General features: G+C 34.7%; 2 protein-coding genes across 2 annotated transcripts; both read left to right on the forward strand.

Moving 5' to 3' along the window:
* The first annotated feature begins 600 nt into the window (after positions 1–600).
* On the forward strand, positions 601–2663 carry LOC122138948 (40S ribosomal protein S23). The gene is made up of 4 exons (XM_042734628.1): positions 601–701; positions 1365–1524; positions 1599–1719; positions 2468–2663. The coding sequence occupies exons 1-4, from the start codon at positions 698–700 to the stop codon at positions 2612–2614; spliced, it is 432 nt and encodes a 143-aa protein (XP_042590562.1). The 5' UTR covers positions 601–697; the 3' UTR covers positions 2615–2663.
* Positions 2664–7431: 4768 nt separating this feature from the next.
* Positions 7432–17061, forward strand: LOC109087127 (dynein axonemal heavy chain 12-like). The gene is made up of 11 exons (XM_042734629.1): positions 7432–7668; positions 8908–9067; positions 9225–9354; positions 9441–9493; positions 10514–10645; positions 10736–10894; positions 11948–12193; positions 13201–13378; positions 14079–14622; positions 14697–14850; positions 16544–17061. Exons 3-11 carry the CDS (start codon positions 9236–9238, stop codon positions 16720–16722), a joined length of 1764 nt encoding a protein of 587 aa, XP_042590563.1. The 5' UTR covers positions 7432–7668; positions 8908–9067; positions 9225–9235; the 3' UTR covers positions 16723–17061.
* Positions 17062–17465: the final 404 nt, after the last annotated feature.

Here is a 17465-nt window from a genome sequence, read left to right on the forward strand (position 1 = left end):
TTATTTATTTGGTGGTTTGTTTTATTAATGTACAAATATATTTCAGCATTAAATCCAAAGGGTATATATGTATGTATTTATTTATTTAGTTCACATTCATAGACAGATAGTTAACCTAATATACTTCAGTCATAAACCAGATGTGAAAAAGTTATTAATTAATTAACTATATACAAAGTCAATTTCCACTTATAAAGTAAACAGGAACAAATCTAGCACTAGTAAACTAAGTAATAAATAATAATAATAATAATAATAATGCATGAAAAAATGTTTCCAGTCCCATCAATCCACTGTACTTTCAAAATATATATATATATATATATTACACTTACATTAAGGTCATTGCATTCTTTAAAATATGAATATTGTATGAATATTGTAATCATAAATTAATATGCTTTTTTTCTCAATCGCAATCAAGTAGAGATTTTAATACAATATTTTGACTTGGATGACGGTGAAATAAATCAGATTAAACATATTAAAGTGGTATTTCTGCCATCCAAACAGAGATATGAAAAGGAAAAAGGCTGAGATTGAAATCCCTTCTTAATCTCTGATATTTAATCAAATGAGCATTACTGATTTATGCACAGGCGCTCGGTTTGGCAACCCCGCGGGGTCCTTAGAGCAGTCATTTGCGCAGAGCGTCACGTGATCGCTCTTTCCTGTCCCGGACTTAGAACACGCGATCATGGGTACGTGCGAGGCTGCAATAAAACTGCACAAAACGCAGTAATACTCGGTTTAACTACACAACTATCTTGATTTACATGTCATTAAAAAGTAAATGTATCAGTTTGGACTAAGTGGAGCTCGATATCGAGCGGATCTCGTCGCTATTTTATGTTTAATAACAGAAGCGTGGAGCGGCCATGAGCTGCACACACAGATATCATCTTTAACAATATTAAACAGCATTTTTATTCGTCAATCAGATTTGCATGGTGTATATTATAATTTAGCTGCTTTAAAATTATTTTTATAATGCGGCTAATGCTGTTTTGAAACTAGTGAATCCTCTATTAAAATAATTATTAATTTTTTTATGTATATGTAACTGTTAATTAGAACCAGAAAGGCCTGTATTTTGTTATTTGATGAAGGCTGTCAGAAATATCAAGATGCTCAAGTGATCATCTTTAGTTTTAATATGTACGTTTCCACTTTAAAGTCAATTCTATTCCATTTTATACTAAATTTAATTTCTTTAGTTACTCTCTCAGCTCTTAAATGTTTCCTTATAATTGCAAATTGTTAGATGTTTCGAATGTAAACTGGTCCAAATGTGTGGGATGCTGGGTATTTGAACAAATTTGGCAAATAAAATAAAATAATTCTCTCTTTTTATCCTTCTCCAGGCAAGTGTCGTGGACTGCGTACTGCTAGAAAACTGCGGAACCACCGCCGCGAGCAGAAGTGGCATGATAAACAGTACAAGAAGGCCCATTTGGGCACCGCTCTGAAGGCCAACCCCTTCGGTGGAGCGTCTCACGCCAAAGGCATCGTGCTTGAGAAAGTGTAAGAGGCTGACTGTGATGCATCGATAGGTCTAGTGACGAACGAATGACTGACTCTGTTTGTCGTGTTGACAGTGGTGTTGAAGCCAAGCAGCCCAACTCTGCCATCAGGAAGTGCGTCAGGGTCCAGCTGATCAAGAACGGCAAGAAGATCACCGCGTTCGTCCCCAATGACGGCTGCTTGAACTTCATTGAGGTACGCTGGTTTCACGCATGTGACGCTTTCCTCATGATTCGCTGTGTTTGAGTTTAAAGCGTTAGTTCACCCAAAAATTAAAATGATGTCATTAATGACTCACCCTCATGTCGTTCCAAACCTGTAAGAACTCTGTTCATCTTCGGAACACAGTATAAGATATTTTAGATTTAGTCCGAGAGCTTTCTGTCCCTCCATTGAAAATGTATGTACGGTATACTGTCCATGTCCAGAAAGGTAATAAAAACATCATCAAAGTAGTCCATGTGACATCAGAGGGTCCGTTAGAATTTACTGAAGCATCGAAAATACATTTTCAATAGAAAAATTACGACTTTATTCAGCATTTTCTCAATTTTCAGCACTCACAACAGACCCGGAAGAGAAGACAATCCTGAATAAAGTCGTTATTTTTTTTATTTTTGGAGCAAAATGTATTTTCGATGCTTTTTTAATTTATTATAGAAGATTTTTTGTTGTATGGTTTACTACTTTGATGATGTTTTTATTACCTTTCTGGACGTGGACAGTATACCGTACATACATTCTCTGGAGGGACAGAAAGCTCTCGGACTAAATCTAAAATATCTTATACTGTGTTATGATGGTGAACGGAGGTATTAGGTGTTTGGAACGACATGAGGGTGAGTCATTAATGACATCATTTTAATATTTGGGTGAACTATCCCTTTAAGAGGATATCTGTCTCCAGAGTTCTCACAGTGTGTGGTTTCTCTCTGGGTTACAGGAGAACGATGAGGTTCTGGTGGCGGGGTTCGGTCGTAAGGGACACGCCGTGGGTGATATCCCCGGTGTCCGCTTCAAGGTGGTGAAGGTGGCCAACGTGTCTCTTCTGGCTCTGTACAAAGGCAAAAAGGAGAGACCCAGATCATAAACTGGTTCTTGTTGAGATCACAATAAAAGGAATTTTTCTGTTCCGTAAACTGTCCCTTGTGTTTCTTGAGAATGTTTCAAACGTTAGATGTTTCCGGTCCACCGTATGCACACACATCTGTAACTTGTTTTAAATTTCTTGACTTTACTTTAATCATGCAGGATGAGGCTTGAGTAGTGTCTTTGTGTTCACAATAGTACGCATTTATGAACTTTATTTGAAGGGTTTATTTACTGTTTCTAAAGAAAATGTAATTTTAAAATTTAGTTTACAGGTGTTTTTGTTGGTCTTAAGTTTCATATGTGTATATACAGTCATATATATCCATGTTTTTATTTTTCATTTAGTTTACAGTTCTGTGTGTTGCTGTGAAGATTTGCATTTATGTTACACAGTATTATTATACGGTAGTGTCATCTTGATTTTATTTACGAGTGTAGCAGTTTTGTTTGAGTTAAAGAGGTTGTGATTTTGTTAATCGGGGTCATATTTCATGTGATATCCAGATCTGAAAAGTCAGTTTAAACTGAATATAAATGTTTGAAGTTATGCTTAGTCTGCTAATACTGACTCACTGGGCTGCAAAACAAAAAAAGTGCTCTTTCTGAAGCACACATGTTCAGATCTTACAGTGTTATGGTCCTTTTTCACTTTAGGTGTAACTGAAATATGTTGATTCCAAAGATCAGTATCTGAAATAGATGGGTTAACCTGGAGAATGGAAATGGGAAGGTTATTATTTGGCATGTTATTTAAGTAATTATTTGGTCAAAAGCTGCTGGAAGCTGGAAATCCTGAATCATATACAGTGGGGCTCGACAGTTTGGACACCCCTTGCAGAATCTGAAAATGTGAATAATTTTCAAAAGATAAGAGAGATCATACTAAATGCATGTTATTTTTTATTTAGTACTGTCCTGAGTAAGATATTGTACATAAAAGATGTTTACATTTAGTCCACAAGACAAAAAAAATGCTGAAATTATTAAAATAACCCCATTCAAAAGTTTGTGAACCCTTGGTTCTTAATACTGTGTGTGGTTACCTGATGATCCACGACTGTTTTTGTCTTTTGTGATGTTTGTTCATGAGTCCCTTGTTTGTTCTGAACAGTTAAACTGAGAACTGTTCTTCAGAAAAATCTTTAAGGTCCTGCAGATTCTTCAGTTTTCCAGCATCTTTACATATTTGAACCCTTTCCAGCAATGACTGTATGATTGTGAGATCCATCTCTTCACACTGAGGACAACTGAGGGACTCAAACACAACTATTAAAAAAGGTTTAAACATTCACTGATGCTCCAGAAGGAAACACGATGCATTAAGAGCTGGGGGGTGAAAACTTTTGGAATTTGAAGATCAAGGTAAATTGTACTTAATTTGTGTTCCGGGAAACATACAAGTATCTTCTGTTGATTACGAAGGGCAGAACTAAATGGAAAAAAATGATATTTCGACAAAATAAGAAAAATTTGGCCATCTTCACCGTGTTCAAAAGTTTTCATGCATGCAAAAATAACATGCATTTAGTATGATCTCTCTTATTTTTTGAAAATGATTCATATTTTCACAGATTCTGCAAGGGGTGCCCAAACTTTCGAGCTCCACTGTACTGGTTATCAGACGATCATCTCGTGTTGGAGAAAAAAGTGAAAATTGGCCTCTTGAACCACTTAAAATAACACCTAGAATCTCTAAGGCCTCTTTGCCTAAATGTGAAGCCAACCGAATTTTTAGTCCCAAAATCACATCCGGACCATCACTAGTTTCATAACAGATAAACCAAATGGGACTAAGGACACATTTGTGGTGTTTATTTCTGTCCATCTGCTCATTTGACGGCTCTGTTGCTACCCAGTACAATGTTCACTGGTTTGTATGATGCATTTGGTCAGGTTTCTTCCAGGAGAGGACACACTACAGGTGTGGAGTGGATCATGCAGAAACTCTATTAAAAGTTGGAGGGAAATGATGTGGAAGAGAAACGAGAAAGTGATGTTTTAGATCTGCAGGATCATCTGAATGAGCGTGTGAAGTGAAAAGCTGCGCGTTTGTAAGAAACAAAACCATTTTCAATGTCCAGCCATTGTTTCTGGTTAAAATAGGAGTCCATAATCCATAGTAACGCTTCCTCCAGTGAAAAAGCTGTTTTGTCTGAATCAGACCAATCCTAAACAGTTCTTAACCAATACTTTGGTGTATTTTGATGTTGGGAGACAACAATTTTCTTAACTGGAAGATGCATTATTACAGATTTTTATTTTAGCCGGAAGCACCTCAAAACACCTTAATGATGGATTTGTTTCTTACAAGCACACAGCTTTTTGGCTTCACAAGACATTAACTGATGGACTGGAGCGGTGTGGATTATTGTGATGTTTTTATCAGCTGTTTGGACTCTCATTCTGACGGCACCCATTCACTGCAGAGCATCCATAGGTGAGCAGTGATTTCTAAATCTAATGAAGAAACAAACTTATCTACATCTTACGGCCTGAGGGTGAGTACATATTGTTTGTGGTTTCTAGGGTGTTGCAAAGCGGTTGTCAGGTTGACTTGTAGCAGAACTAATAATTTGTTGATGGTCCATTAAGCGCTTTGTAAGCATCTTGGTCTATTGTGATTCGGATCTCTCTGGTGTCCAAGGATGTAGAACTTAATAGAGGCACTATGACATGTCCACTAAAGCCAAAATCAAACCTACTCCCTTGTTAGTGTGGACAGTACAGATGAGGTTACATTAGGCTCTGGTTTTACCCATCTGAGCAGTACTTCATCTTTTAAGCTCTATGAATATAGAAGCAGCTGTTTCTAGAACATTACGCATCCAAGAGCACATGGGTGTAAAATGAGAACGGTCACGCGGATGCCTTCACTACATCAATAAAACTGATTTTCTGACTGACTGCAAATGCAACACTGTAATTCAGCGCAGTGTGATTTTAGTGTCACTGAAATACTTTTAGTTAATATTTTCATTTTAATATCTTCTGTTTTCACTTTTTAATGACTTTTTATTCATTTTCATTTTTTTTAGTTTAAATGTTTTTAATATAAGTTTTAATATTTGATTATTTATAAATAAATATAGTACATATAATTAATATAACTTAATATTATTAAGTAATTTTTTCTTTAATATTTAGATTTTATGTAATATCTGTTTTCACTTTAATTTTGTTGTGCAGTTTTGTAATTTTTACTAGTTTTCTACTGTATAGTTTTATTCATTTTTATTTGTTTTTTTTTTTTAGTTTTAGCCATTTCAGTAAAAAAGGTTAAATATTTTAATGTAATTTTTTTTTTTATATTTTATTATTTGTAAATAATATATATATATATATATATATATATATATATATATATATATATATATATATATATATATATATATATATGTATAGTCATTTCATATTTATGATATTTTATTTCAGTTAATGCTTATTTAGTTTATTTTCCTTTTTTATTTAAAGTTTTATAGTTAGTATAATAACCACTTAAGCAGCCAAAAAAATAATAATAATAATAATAATTAAAGTCTTTAATAAGTCTTTTATAATATAATGCTGCTTTCCCCCCATTTTATCAGTTGCTAGGCAAAAATAAATGCTTCAAAAAGTGATAGCTGCACTAAGGTGTCCGTGTCTGCATCACACTCACTCTTAAGGATTTATTCAGATCAATAACCCTATTTATAGTGGATATAGTGATGCTTGACCTGAGGAAAGCACATGCAGCCTGTCCATAGACTGCTGTATGAAGTCTGTGTGTTTCTGCTGAGGTGGTGGTGTCGTGTTCAATATCACACCCGGTGGACTTGTCTTCTGTTTGCTCAATCTCACTCTCTGCAGGTGCTGGAGATGCTGGATAATATAACAGAAGGATTTGGCAGAGCAGAAGTCCCACTGCACCTGCGACTGATGCTTTCACAGCCCTCCAACATCTACAGAAGACAGAGAGAGAAGTCTGTTATTATTACTCTGTTTACAGCTTTCCTGTAGAGTTCGGTTCGGCTAAGAGACAGTTAGCAAGCTGTTTAGAAATCAGTGATTTATTTTATCTTTATTTTATTTGTCTGTTTTTCCTACATATACAGTTTATATGCAGCTGTGTTATTTTTTTGTGACTATTCTGTGTCATTTCTTATGTTCCCAAACTTTTATTTTTCATAAAAATGAATTAAAATGGCAAAATGATCATATTTATTTCTGAGATGATAACTCACAAAATTAAATATACAACTTACAGACATTAGCAAGCTATTCAAAAATCAGTAAAAGGAAAAGACTCCAAAATTTAAATAAAAAAAAAAAATACATTTTTATTATATTTTAAAACATACATTTAAAATTATATTTATTTATTATACATTTTATTATCTTTAGACAGTGTGTCCTATTTAATTTAATTTAATTTAATTTAATTTAATTTAATTTAATTTTATTTTATTTTATTTTATTTTATTTTATTTTATTTTATTTTTATTTTATTTTATTGTTTAGCTTGTCTGACAGATTCCGTTTACAGCTGCTTTAATTTAAGCAATTTAAAATGTCATATCTGAATATAATTTGACATAAAAATTGGATTAAAAGAAGTGACCAAACCAAGCCTTACTCAATACCTTAATTCTAAAAATGTTCATCTCATGTTAAACAGTGCTACAATCGCTAGTTGTCATTGATCAACTGAGTAAGGTCAGGTTTATTGATCTCTGAGTGGCTGGTTTTAAATATAGCCTGGGATTCAGATGCCTCTGTGTCCGCTGAAGTGATTCACACCAGTTACTGCCTTCCTACAACTGAACAATCACACACTTCATTAACACAATCAACATAATTTACAGATAAACCTTAAGAAGTCTGGGGTGAGATGCACTAATGCAGGTGCATTATATGTTATTAGCAGATGTGTTATTAATAAATACATCCTTATTCTTTGCAGACATGATATGGCCCAGACACGTCTAAAGGAGATCATAGACCGAGACAAACCACCTTCCAAAAAGACAAAATGAAGAGGATTCTGGGCAGATTAGGACAGGGACACATAAGGTGAGATATGAAGTGATGAAATATGTTTTGTCAGATTGGTGTCAAGCCCGTCCTGGCCTAGAATCAACCTGCAATGTAATTCTATCACCTCTCAGCAGCCAGAGGCTGAATTTCGTTCTTCTTAACCCAAAAGCTGAAGTACTCGGTGTGTTAAATCCGTTTTCTCTAATGCATTTGTGCGCTGTCACGTGACTCGCATGTGCACTTATCAGTGTGTTTCTGTTCTCAAACTGAATAACCTCATAACCCTGTGAGAGATTTTTATATAACATATGATTATTTTATGGAAAGTGGGTATGAATTTCCACTTTTGTTCCTCAGGCAGAACAGTTAACTTCAACTTGCTGATGCATGCTCTTCTCAAAAATTCTGTTGTTTTTATTTTAACTCTATTTAACAACTTTTATTTAATTTGATTAGACTTCCAAAATGTGGCCCTTTTTATACACATAATTAGATTAAAAATGCAGTGTAATGCATAATGATTTCTGTTTCTTATACTATTTATTTATATCCAGAGAATATAGCGTTTTTGAAGTCGGCTTAACACAATTCTAGTCCTGTTTCTAATATCTTTACTGTCACAAATTTTTATGCAGCCAGAAGCAATATAAATCTAATATAGCCTATAAATAATGATTTTAATATCTCTTGCGTAAATCAATTTCTTTGCACTGTCAAAGTAAAGATTTTATTACACAAATTCAAATTAAAACTGGAAAATAAATATTTCCTATGTATTTAACTGGACATCAGTGAATTGTTTTTTTTTTTGCAACGTGGAAGGAAGCTATTTTCAATGGAAACCTGTTTCCGCCACTGAATAAAATAAATAAATAAATGTAACTGTGACTTTTTTAAAAATTTTCTCACACTTCTTTTTTTCCCCCCTCGGAATCGCATGATATAAACACGGAATTGTGAGACAGAAAAAATAATAATATGATGACAAATACCAGTTTGCAGTGCAATGTCGGAGCAAACACGTTCAGCTTCGCCATCTGGTGTTAATATAAGGTATTTTTGCATATTATTATTCTCAAATGTGGTATTCTTCCTCACTTTTTTTACAGCCTGAGTGGTTTTTATTCCTCAGAGGAGCATGATCGGATCAAATTATTCCTTAAAACATTAATACAATATAAAACACCGTATGACAAAAGCCCGCTGTAAGTGACATACAGCATCAAGCAGCACTTAAAGTCTAGTTCATGTCCAAAATATGACTTTTTATTGCAGAATGACAGGATGTAAGTGTGTGAGGATCACATCAGAAGTCTGGATCCTCTGAAGGGCCCTTCTGTGTCTCATGAGCAGCTATTTATAGAAGACCTGTGACCTAAATAACCTAGTATGCAGTCAAAGCAATGCCCCCCTACGCAACAACAACACTTACAAGGTAACGTGAAAATAAAAAGCCTAATGTTTTGGATAAAATGTGATTTTAAACTTTCGTAAGTCTGACTGCGCAGCTAAAGGTTTGTTTACGTTTTATATTTAGCCAGACACCCAAAATGAATGAATTTTTTGACAGACTTTGATACACATTATTACAGATTAAAGTGTGATGGATTTGGACACATCTGTAAGGGGTTTGGACGAGGATGTGGCAACTCAGCTGATGATCGAACAGAGTCTCCGCAAACCAGCGGAGGTCACGAGCCCTTTCTCCGGTGAATCCCGCAGGTCAGAGACACTTCACACTGTCTATAAGTTCTGATTCATTTGTGCTGCTGCTGCCTGAATGAAACACGATGTATTTTCTTCTGCAGAATCATTAAAATCACCCCTGAGAGAGAGAAGATATTCAATGCAATAAAGCATGGTATGAATGGGTCAACACACAATGACAAGGTCATATTTCATCCCAAGATAAAAAAGAAAAAGAGGCAAACTGTAAAGTTTTTTTAATTGTATTTTGTTTGGATATTTTAAATCAATATTTGCATGACAAATACACACATTTTTAGCCATGTTCTTATTAGTGTAATGTGTCTAGATGTTTACTTATTTTATACTTTTATTATTATTATTATTATTATTATTATTATTATTATTATTATAAGTAGTAGTAGTAATAGTATTTTTTCAATTATCCTTATATTCTCAAAGGAGATTATTATTATCATTTGTTCTACATTATAAGAAAACGATGGGATATTTTTTATTAAAATCAGATGAAATCAAAACAGTACAACAGATACTTCAATAAATCCTTTATTTATTTTTTCTCACACAGAGGTGTGCTTGATTGTATATATATATATATATATATTTTTTGCCATGTACAATATTTTTCATGACAATTAATTAGGCTAATTTCCCCCCAAACTCTCATTGTAAATTTCCATGTATTCCCAAAGGTGAATTATTATTATTGTGTGCTACAGTCATTTTTTCAGCATTTAAAATATTAGATTTTTTTTTTACTTGACATTTTTAGTGAAATTAAAGTAGTAAAATAACTACCATGTATAAAAACTTTACAATTAAAAGTTGTTTAAAAAAATTATAATAACATTACAACAAAATATAACATTCATTAAGAAAAATATAATTGATTATTTATTTGTTTGTTTGCTTATATGACCGAGATATGTTTCACGAGTTTCACCTGAATATGTTATTAACTACACCGACTTATCATCATCATCACATTTAAACAGCATGTGCATTCACTTCTGAAAATACTTCATTAATGTAGTACCAGGTTTCTGGTTTATGCTAGTTTTTGCTGGTCTAGCTGTTGAACTGTAACCATGGCATAGCTATATAAGTTCACTGGAATAATTCAGCTGGTTAAGAAGCTTCTGTTCACTCATGTCATCTCTGGATGTGTTATCAGGTGATGAAAAGTCCCTTCGTAAGCTGACTGTCCATCAGCAAGCTTTCTCTGAAGAGGACGACACAGGCTACATCCCCTTACACGAGGCCGCCATACAGAACAACCAGAACATCCTCGAGATCACATTTACCGGTCTGTCGTGAGGATACACTTTGTTTCTGATCATCATTGTTGATCTTATGTGTCAAGACAGCTGTGACTGTGATCTCTTCTGTTCATCAGCCTCTCCTGAGGATGCCAAGCACAGAAAGACTCGTCGGGGTAAGACGGCTCTCTTCTTAGCGGTGGAGAAAGGTCTTTTGGACAACGCTTGTTTCCTGTTGGACCACGGCAGCAGTCCGGACTCCCTGGATAAAGAGGAAGACTCGCCTCTCGTTGTAGGTGAGAAAAGCTCACGGGTCATTTTTCCATTGGAGTGACAGACGAAAAACAGAATTTGTAAAAAAAAAAAAAAAAAAATATGTAATAACAAAAAGTTTTGCTATGTATTTAAAATGTGTTTAATATGCTATATTCAGTAAAATGGGGAAATTTTGAATTTTAATTCATTTTAATGAAATACTGGTGCTTATGTTTAGAATATGAGCTGCCATTAAGATTATATGCAGTGTTATTTTAGTATAATTGAGAAATTATAATTAACGTTTTGAATGAGTTTTTATTTCCGGTTTAATTTTTTTTAAATATCTCTTTTTTGTTTTTATTTCAGTTTTAGTTATTTTAGTACATCAAATTAAACAAAATGCAAATGAAAAATTGTGTCTTTGCAACAAGCTGAAATAAGATATTATTTTAAAATGTTTATTTTAATTTCAAGCAACAAAAATGTTTTTAATGGTTTATTTCTTGTTTCAGCTTCTGTTTATCAAAATTTAGATTAGAACATGTAATATCTGCAAGTTATCAGTGTAACACCATGGAACCTGGTGGAAGTTTAACACATGAAATTGTCAGCAATTTAGCAAAATGTATGAAAATTAATAGGGAAGAATTAATACAATCACCTGCAACCCACAGAAATGGGTGACAACCATTGTTGCAACATCGACAAAGTTGGGGAGCAGATCTTTTCGTTAAACCGAATAAAATATATTTATTTTAAACAATGTTAAAATCTATATTCAGAATATAACTGCTTTATTTGTGTTAAAAATGTTATATTGTTAATTATATTATACCAGGATACTTTGATTTGTGGTTGGAACATGCAGATTTGGTTCGAACTCATCAATTAAAAGTATATAGTGCACAAATTGAACACCCTACAGAATACAAATATTTTCTTTATTAGAATTTAAAATCACTAGTTATTGCAAATGAAGGATGACCTTCCTCTTTAAAAAAGCCAGCAATCTCAAAGCCTGATTTCAGTTTAGTTGCATTCCTCCTTTATTCTTCCTGAGCAAAGGTTTTAATTTTTTTTATTTTCTGCAGCCATAAGGAATAACCACTACGACATGACGAAGCTCCTGCTAAACTTCAGTGCCAGAGTTAACCAGGAGGGAGCGAACCGCAGGACGGCCCTGCATGAAGCTGCTCGGCTCGGCCTGATGGATTTCGTGGATCTGCTGTTGAAGTACGGAGCTCATCCCGACCCCAGAAGCTCCCACGGCCTGACGCCGTTAGCATTAGCTGCACAGGCCGGACACCTGGAGATCACCCGAACACTTCTCCAGAGAGGTCAGAGAATCCAGACGCAGCCCAGGGTCCTTATAGTAAAGTAAAACTAAAAACACACCCTGGCCAGTTCATTCTTTTTCATTCCTTTTCAGAAATGTTGCTAAATTTCGTGCTTCACACTTTATTAAATTTACATTTCTGTGGTGTTATGCTGATAACTTGCATCATTTTTAAATATAGCCTTATTGATATTTCCATAATGTTCAGTGATTTTGGAACCAGGGTTATTGGTTTAGTTTTATTAGTTAACTGAAACTTAAAAAAATAAATAAAATAAAGCAAAACAAAATAATTTAATTTACAGCTAGTTTCCAGGGCATCATGTCTTATTTTCTTTTAGTTTAAATTAATGTACTTAAAAAAGCTAAAAACTAAAATTAAATTATTAAATTTAGACATATTTAAACAACACAAAAAAAGATTTGTTCAGTAACATTCTATATAATAATAGTAATAGATATACGTTATATAATAATTATATAGTAATATTATAAATTATTGATGATATTATGAATAATAGTAATTACTGTTAATTACATTATTGTACATTTGTAGTTGTTTGTTTTTAACTGCTGATTTACATAAAAATATATAATGCAGTGGAAAATTACTTTAAAATGAAAAATAACTGCAAATTTCAAGGTTTGTACAAAAGCAGTTTATATAATAATAATAATAATAATAATAATAATAATAATAATAATAATAGTAATAAAATTATTATTATGCTTTATTTATTTTTATATATGTTTTTGATATCATTATTAATAATAGCTCAAATAGAGAAAATAATAAAAATGGCCAAAACACAACAAAACTACTCAAACTTAAAAATTAAAATGGAAAAATATAAAAATGAACTAATTCAAAATGTTAATAGGAACTGTAGAAGTATTCAATGGTTATAAAATATCACATGAAGTCTTGTAATTATCTAATATTTTGTGTGTTTTTTTCTATTGTCTTGGGGTTGTTTTATTTTTTATTGTTGATAGTGTTGTGTTCAGGTGCTGATGTTGAGTCTCAGGCTCAGGTTTGTGCAACGATACTGTTTGAGGCGTCTGCTTCAGGAAACCCTGACGTCATCTCCTTACTGCTGGAGTACGGCGCTGATGCCAACATAACAACACCCAAACACACGGGACACCTGCCCATCCACAGAGTGGCCCACCGCGGACACGTGAAGTTAGTATGTGATCAAGCATGGAGAAATAAACTAAAAGTGAAATGTTTAAGGTTTTAAATATTTACATTTGATGTATATATTACCACTTCATACTGTACGCTACTTTGCATAAAGTTTGAAATAATTATAATTATTTAATTTCTGAAAAGGCTCATCAAAGCTGCATTCATCTGCATTTAAACATACATTAAAATTTTGAAATATTACAAAAAATAAAATAAAACAACTGTTCTAATACATATTTAATATTTTTGTAATGCAAGCTGAATTTTTAGCATCATTATACATAATGAACAGAAAGTTTCAAAGAACAGCATTTATTTCGTAAAAGCATTATCACCAAATCATTCATAGGTGTATCTGATAAAACTTGCATCAATACAGAAGTGAAATAATTGTAAACAAACTTAAAATGCTCATATTTATGACGTTATTTTTGACAGCATCCTCATTTTACAGCAAGTGCCTAAAACTTTAAACAGTGCTGTTGCTTTGCAGGTAGCTTTCTTGAAGGTTTCTGACACACTGCAGCAAAAGATAGAAATAACTGACTTGAAACCATTTTTTTTAGCTGATGAAAAGAGATAGTGCTTAAATCATTTCAGCCACCACTGTATTTACTGTATAGTTCAGTTAATGTTTATTTCAAGTAATGAAATGGTTTATGGTTTTATTTTTATAATTAACTTGTGTCCGCAGGGCTCTGGATCTGCTGATACCGGTGACGTCGTGGGACGCGGTGGATGACAGTGGGATCAGTCCTCTTCACTTGGCGGCGGCAGGTGGACACACTCAGTGTTTGGAGATGCTGTTAAAAGCCCATTACGACCCCAACTTCATGCTGCACCCGTGGGTGCGTCGCAGCTATGATGACAAGCGCCAGTCTGTGCTCTACTTTGCTGTCTCCAACGACGATGTCGCCTCCGCCCGAGTGCTGCTGGAGGCCGGAGCCATGCCCAATCAGGACCCCGTCAAGTGCCTGCAGGTGGCGCTGCGGCTGGGAAACTACGAGCTGATCAACCTGCTGCTTCGCTACGGAGCCAACGTCAATTACTACTGCAGAGTGAACACCACGCACTTCCCGTCGGCCTTACAGTACGCGCTGAAGGACGAGGTGGTGCTGCGGATGCTGTGTAACTATGGTTACAACGTGGAGCGATGCTTTGACTGTCCGTACGGGGAGGGATCGCACGTGCCGCAGGGTTACGAGGGCTGGAGTGACACCGTCATTAAAGACACGCTGGTGAGTTCGTGTCTGATGTTTGGCGTTGGATGTTTCTGCCGTGTGTCTTGAACGCTCTTTTCCTCTCGCTGTAGTTCTGTGAGGTCATCTCTGTCTCGTGGCTCAAGCATCTCTCGGGGAACATGGTCCGCATCATGCTGGATTACGTTGATCATGTGACCTTTTGCTCCAAACTGAAGGCTACGCTCATGGAGCAGAAACAGTGGCCTGAAATCTGCACAATTCAAGGTTTGTTCAAAAATCTCTCTGTGTATTCTTATTCTATTTAACCTGTTTGTTAACTGCTTGTTTTCTTTTAAAAAAGGCCCATAACACTAGCTGTCTCTATTCTTTTTCTATTCCATCTACTTGTTTTCTTTTTGTTATATGTACTGTATGTGTATTACGCGATATTGCGTAGCTTCTCAGTGAACTACGGCTCTGTGTAGTAAACGCCGCTCCATCTGAAAGCAGGTGATGGAGATTTACTACTAATCACAGAACCGGCTTTACTGACGACGAGATGCACATGATAATCGAATTCGATTATTTGCACAGCCGCAGTCGCAAAATGATTCACTGTTTGGAAGTGCGAATTATTTTTATTTAGATCGGGACTTTGGAGCTTGGATTGCAAATTATTTGATTTAGTTTGGGATTTGGAGCTCTTATTGGAAGTTAGTTTATGAATTCGGAGCGTGTATTGCAAATCATTTGATTCAGATCGGGACTTTGGAGCGTGGATTTCGAATAATTTGATTCAGATTGGGACTGCGGAGCAAATATAGTAAATCGTTTGATTCAGTTCTGGACTTCAGAGCGTGTATTTCGAATCATTTGATTTTGATCGGGACTTTGGAATGCGTATCGTGAATCATTTCATACGGATCGGGACTTTGGAGCAAATATCGTAAATCGTTTGATTCAGATCGGGACTTCGGCCCGTGGATTTTGAATCATTTGATTCAGATTGGGACTTCAGAGCATGTAGGCTATCGTAAATCATTTGATTCAGATCGGGACTTCAGAGCATGTATCGTAAATCATTTGATTCAGATCAGGACTTCGGAGCGTGGCTTTCTAATCATTTGATTCAGATCGGGACTTCGGGACTTCGGAACGCGTATTGCGAATCATTTGAATCAGATCGGGACTTTGGAGCACGTATCGTAAAACATTTGATTCAGATCTGGACTTAGGGGCGTGTATCGCGAATCATTTGATTCAAATCGGAACTGCAAAGCAAGTATTGCAAATCATTTGATTTAGATCAGAACTTCGGAGTGGGTTCGGGAATTAAATGATTTTCGATCTGCGCTCCGAGTCCTGATCTGAAATAATGGTTAGTGAGTACAAATCATTTGATTCAGATCGGAATTTCAAAGCATGTATCATGAATCATTTGATTTAGACTGGAACTTCTGATTGGGTTTGCGAATCATTTTGCAAATTGAATTGAATGATTGGCGATCCACGCTCTGAGTCCTGATCTGAAATGATGGTTTGCGAATTGTTTTTTCAGATCGGGACTTCGGCGCCTGTATCGCGAATCATTTAATTCAGATCGGTGCGGGTTCACAAATCTTTTTTCAGAGGATTGACAAAAACAGCAACTCCTTCAATGTCTGACTTATAATTATGTCCATAAGCTTTTTGTGAAATTTGGATGAGGTTATTAATCTGTTGTTTGAGCTCTTCATATTTAAGGAGATAACTATAGTTTCCAAAGTCGGACATCACTTGTTATGATTTTCAAGGGTGTAGAATTTAGTAGGGACACTATGACATCTTCTTACCAATAGCAAAAATTTTGATCAAACAATGCCCCTATTGGTATGTCCCCACCAATGCCAAAATCAAACCCACACCTTTGTGCAAAATATATGAGCTCTGGTAAGTAACTGTAATGCTTTTATTTTTGATTAGTGTTGTTTCTTCCCAGAGAACGTCCGCTGTCTGCAGCATCTCTGTCGGCTGAAGATCAGGGCTTGTTTGGGTCGGTTGCGTTTGAGAGCTCCGATCTTCATGAGCTTCCTTCCATCACCAGACCGACTGAAGCAATACATCCTGTACAAAGAATATGATCTCTACGCTCAGATATGCCAAACGCAAAGCAAATAAACCAGAACACACACCTGTAGGAACAGAATTACAGCTCAGCGCAAGTGTAATGGACACCCCATGATAGACGCCTTGTCCAGAATTATGTGCATATTCTTTAAATACAGTTAATATGAAACATGAAAAGAGTCTTAATGTTAACGAATATGTATAGTACTCAATAATTTCTTCAAATAAATAAATGTTTTAATAAAATATAGCCATTAATGCATTTGTTTATGAAGAAAAGTGGTCTTTTTGGAAGCATATGTGTGTAAAAAAATAATAAAAAATTATATGTCTATAGAAATAACTTTTAGGAGGCTAAAGTTTTTATGCATTTATTTTTTAACAAATTAAAATAAACAAGAAATGATTTAAAAGATTGCCTCATTGATAACATTTAACCTTTATTAACAACTCATAATCAACACTATTTCATCTTTTCCCACACGTTCCCACACTAACATCTCATGTTATTTTTTATAAGAGCCACATTTTCTTTTTTATGTTTTATTTTATATTTCCTTTATTGAAATACAACGTTTTACAAATATTGAACAGCTATATTTCTGAAAGGTTTTTAAATGAATTTATAAATATTATTAAGTGTATGAGTGATTCGGAAAAAAAATACATGTATGGATTAAATATTTCGCTAATATGATAATATTATTTACCATCAGAGAGACACGAATGGCTTTTATTTCTTATAAACAAGCGCGGACGTCATCATAAGAGCCACAGCGGCGCCTCGGCCAATC

This window comes from Cyprinus carpio, chromosome B11, assembly GCF_018340385.1.
Source record: "Cyprinus carpio isolate SPL01 chromosome B11, ASM1834038v1, whole genome shotgun sequence".
NCBI classification, from domain to species: Eukaryota; Metazoa; Chordata; class Actinopteri; order Cypriniformes; family Cyprinidae; genus Cyprinus; species Cyprinus carpio.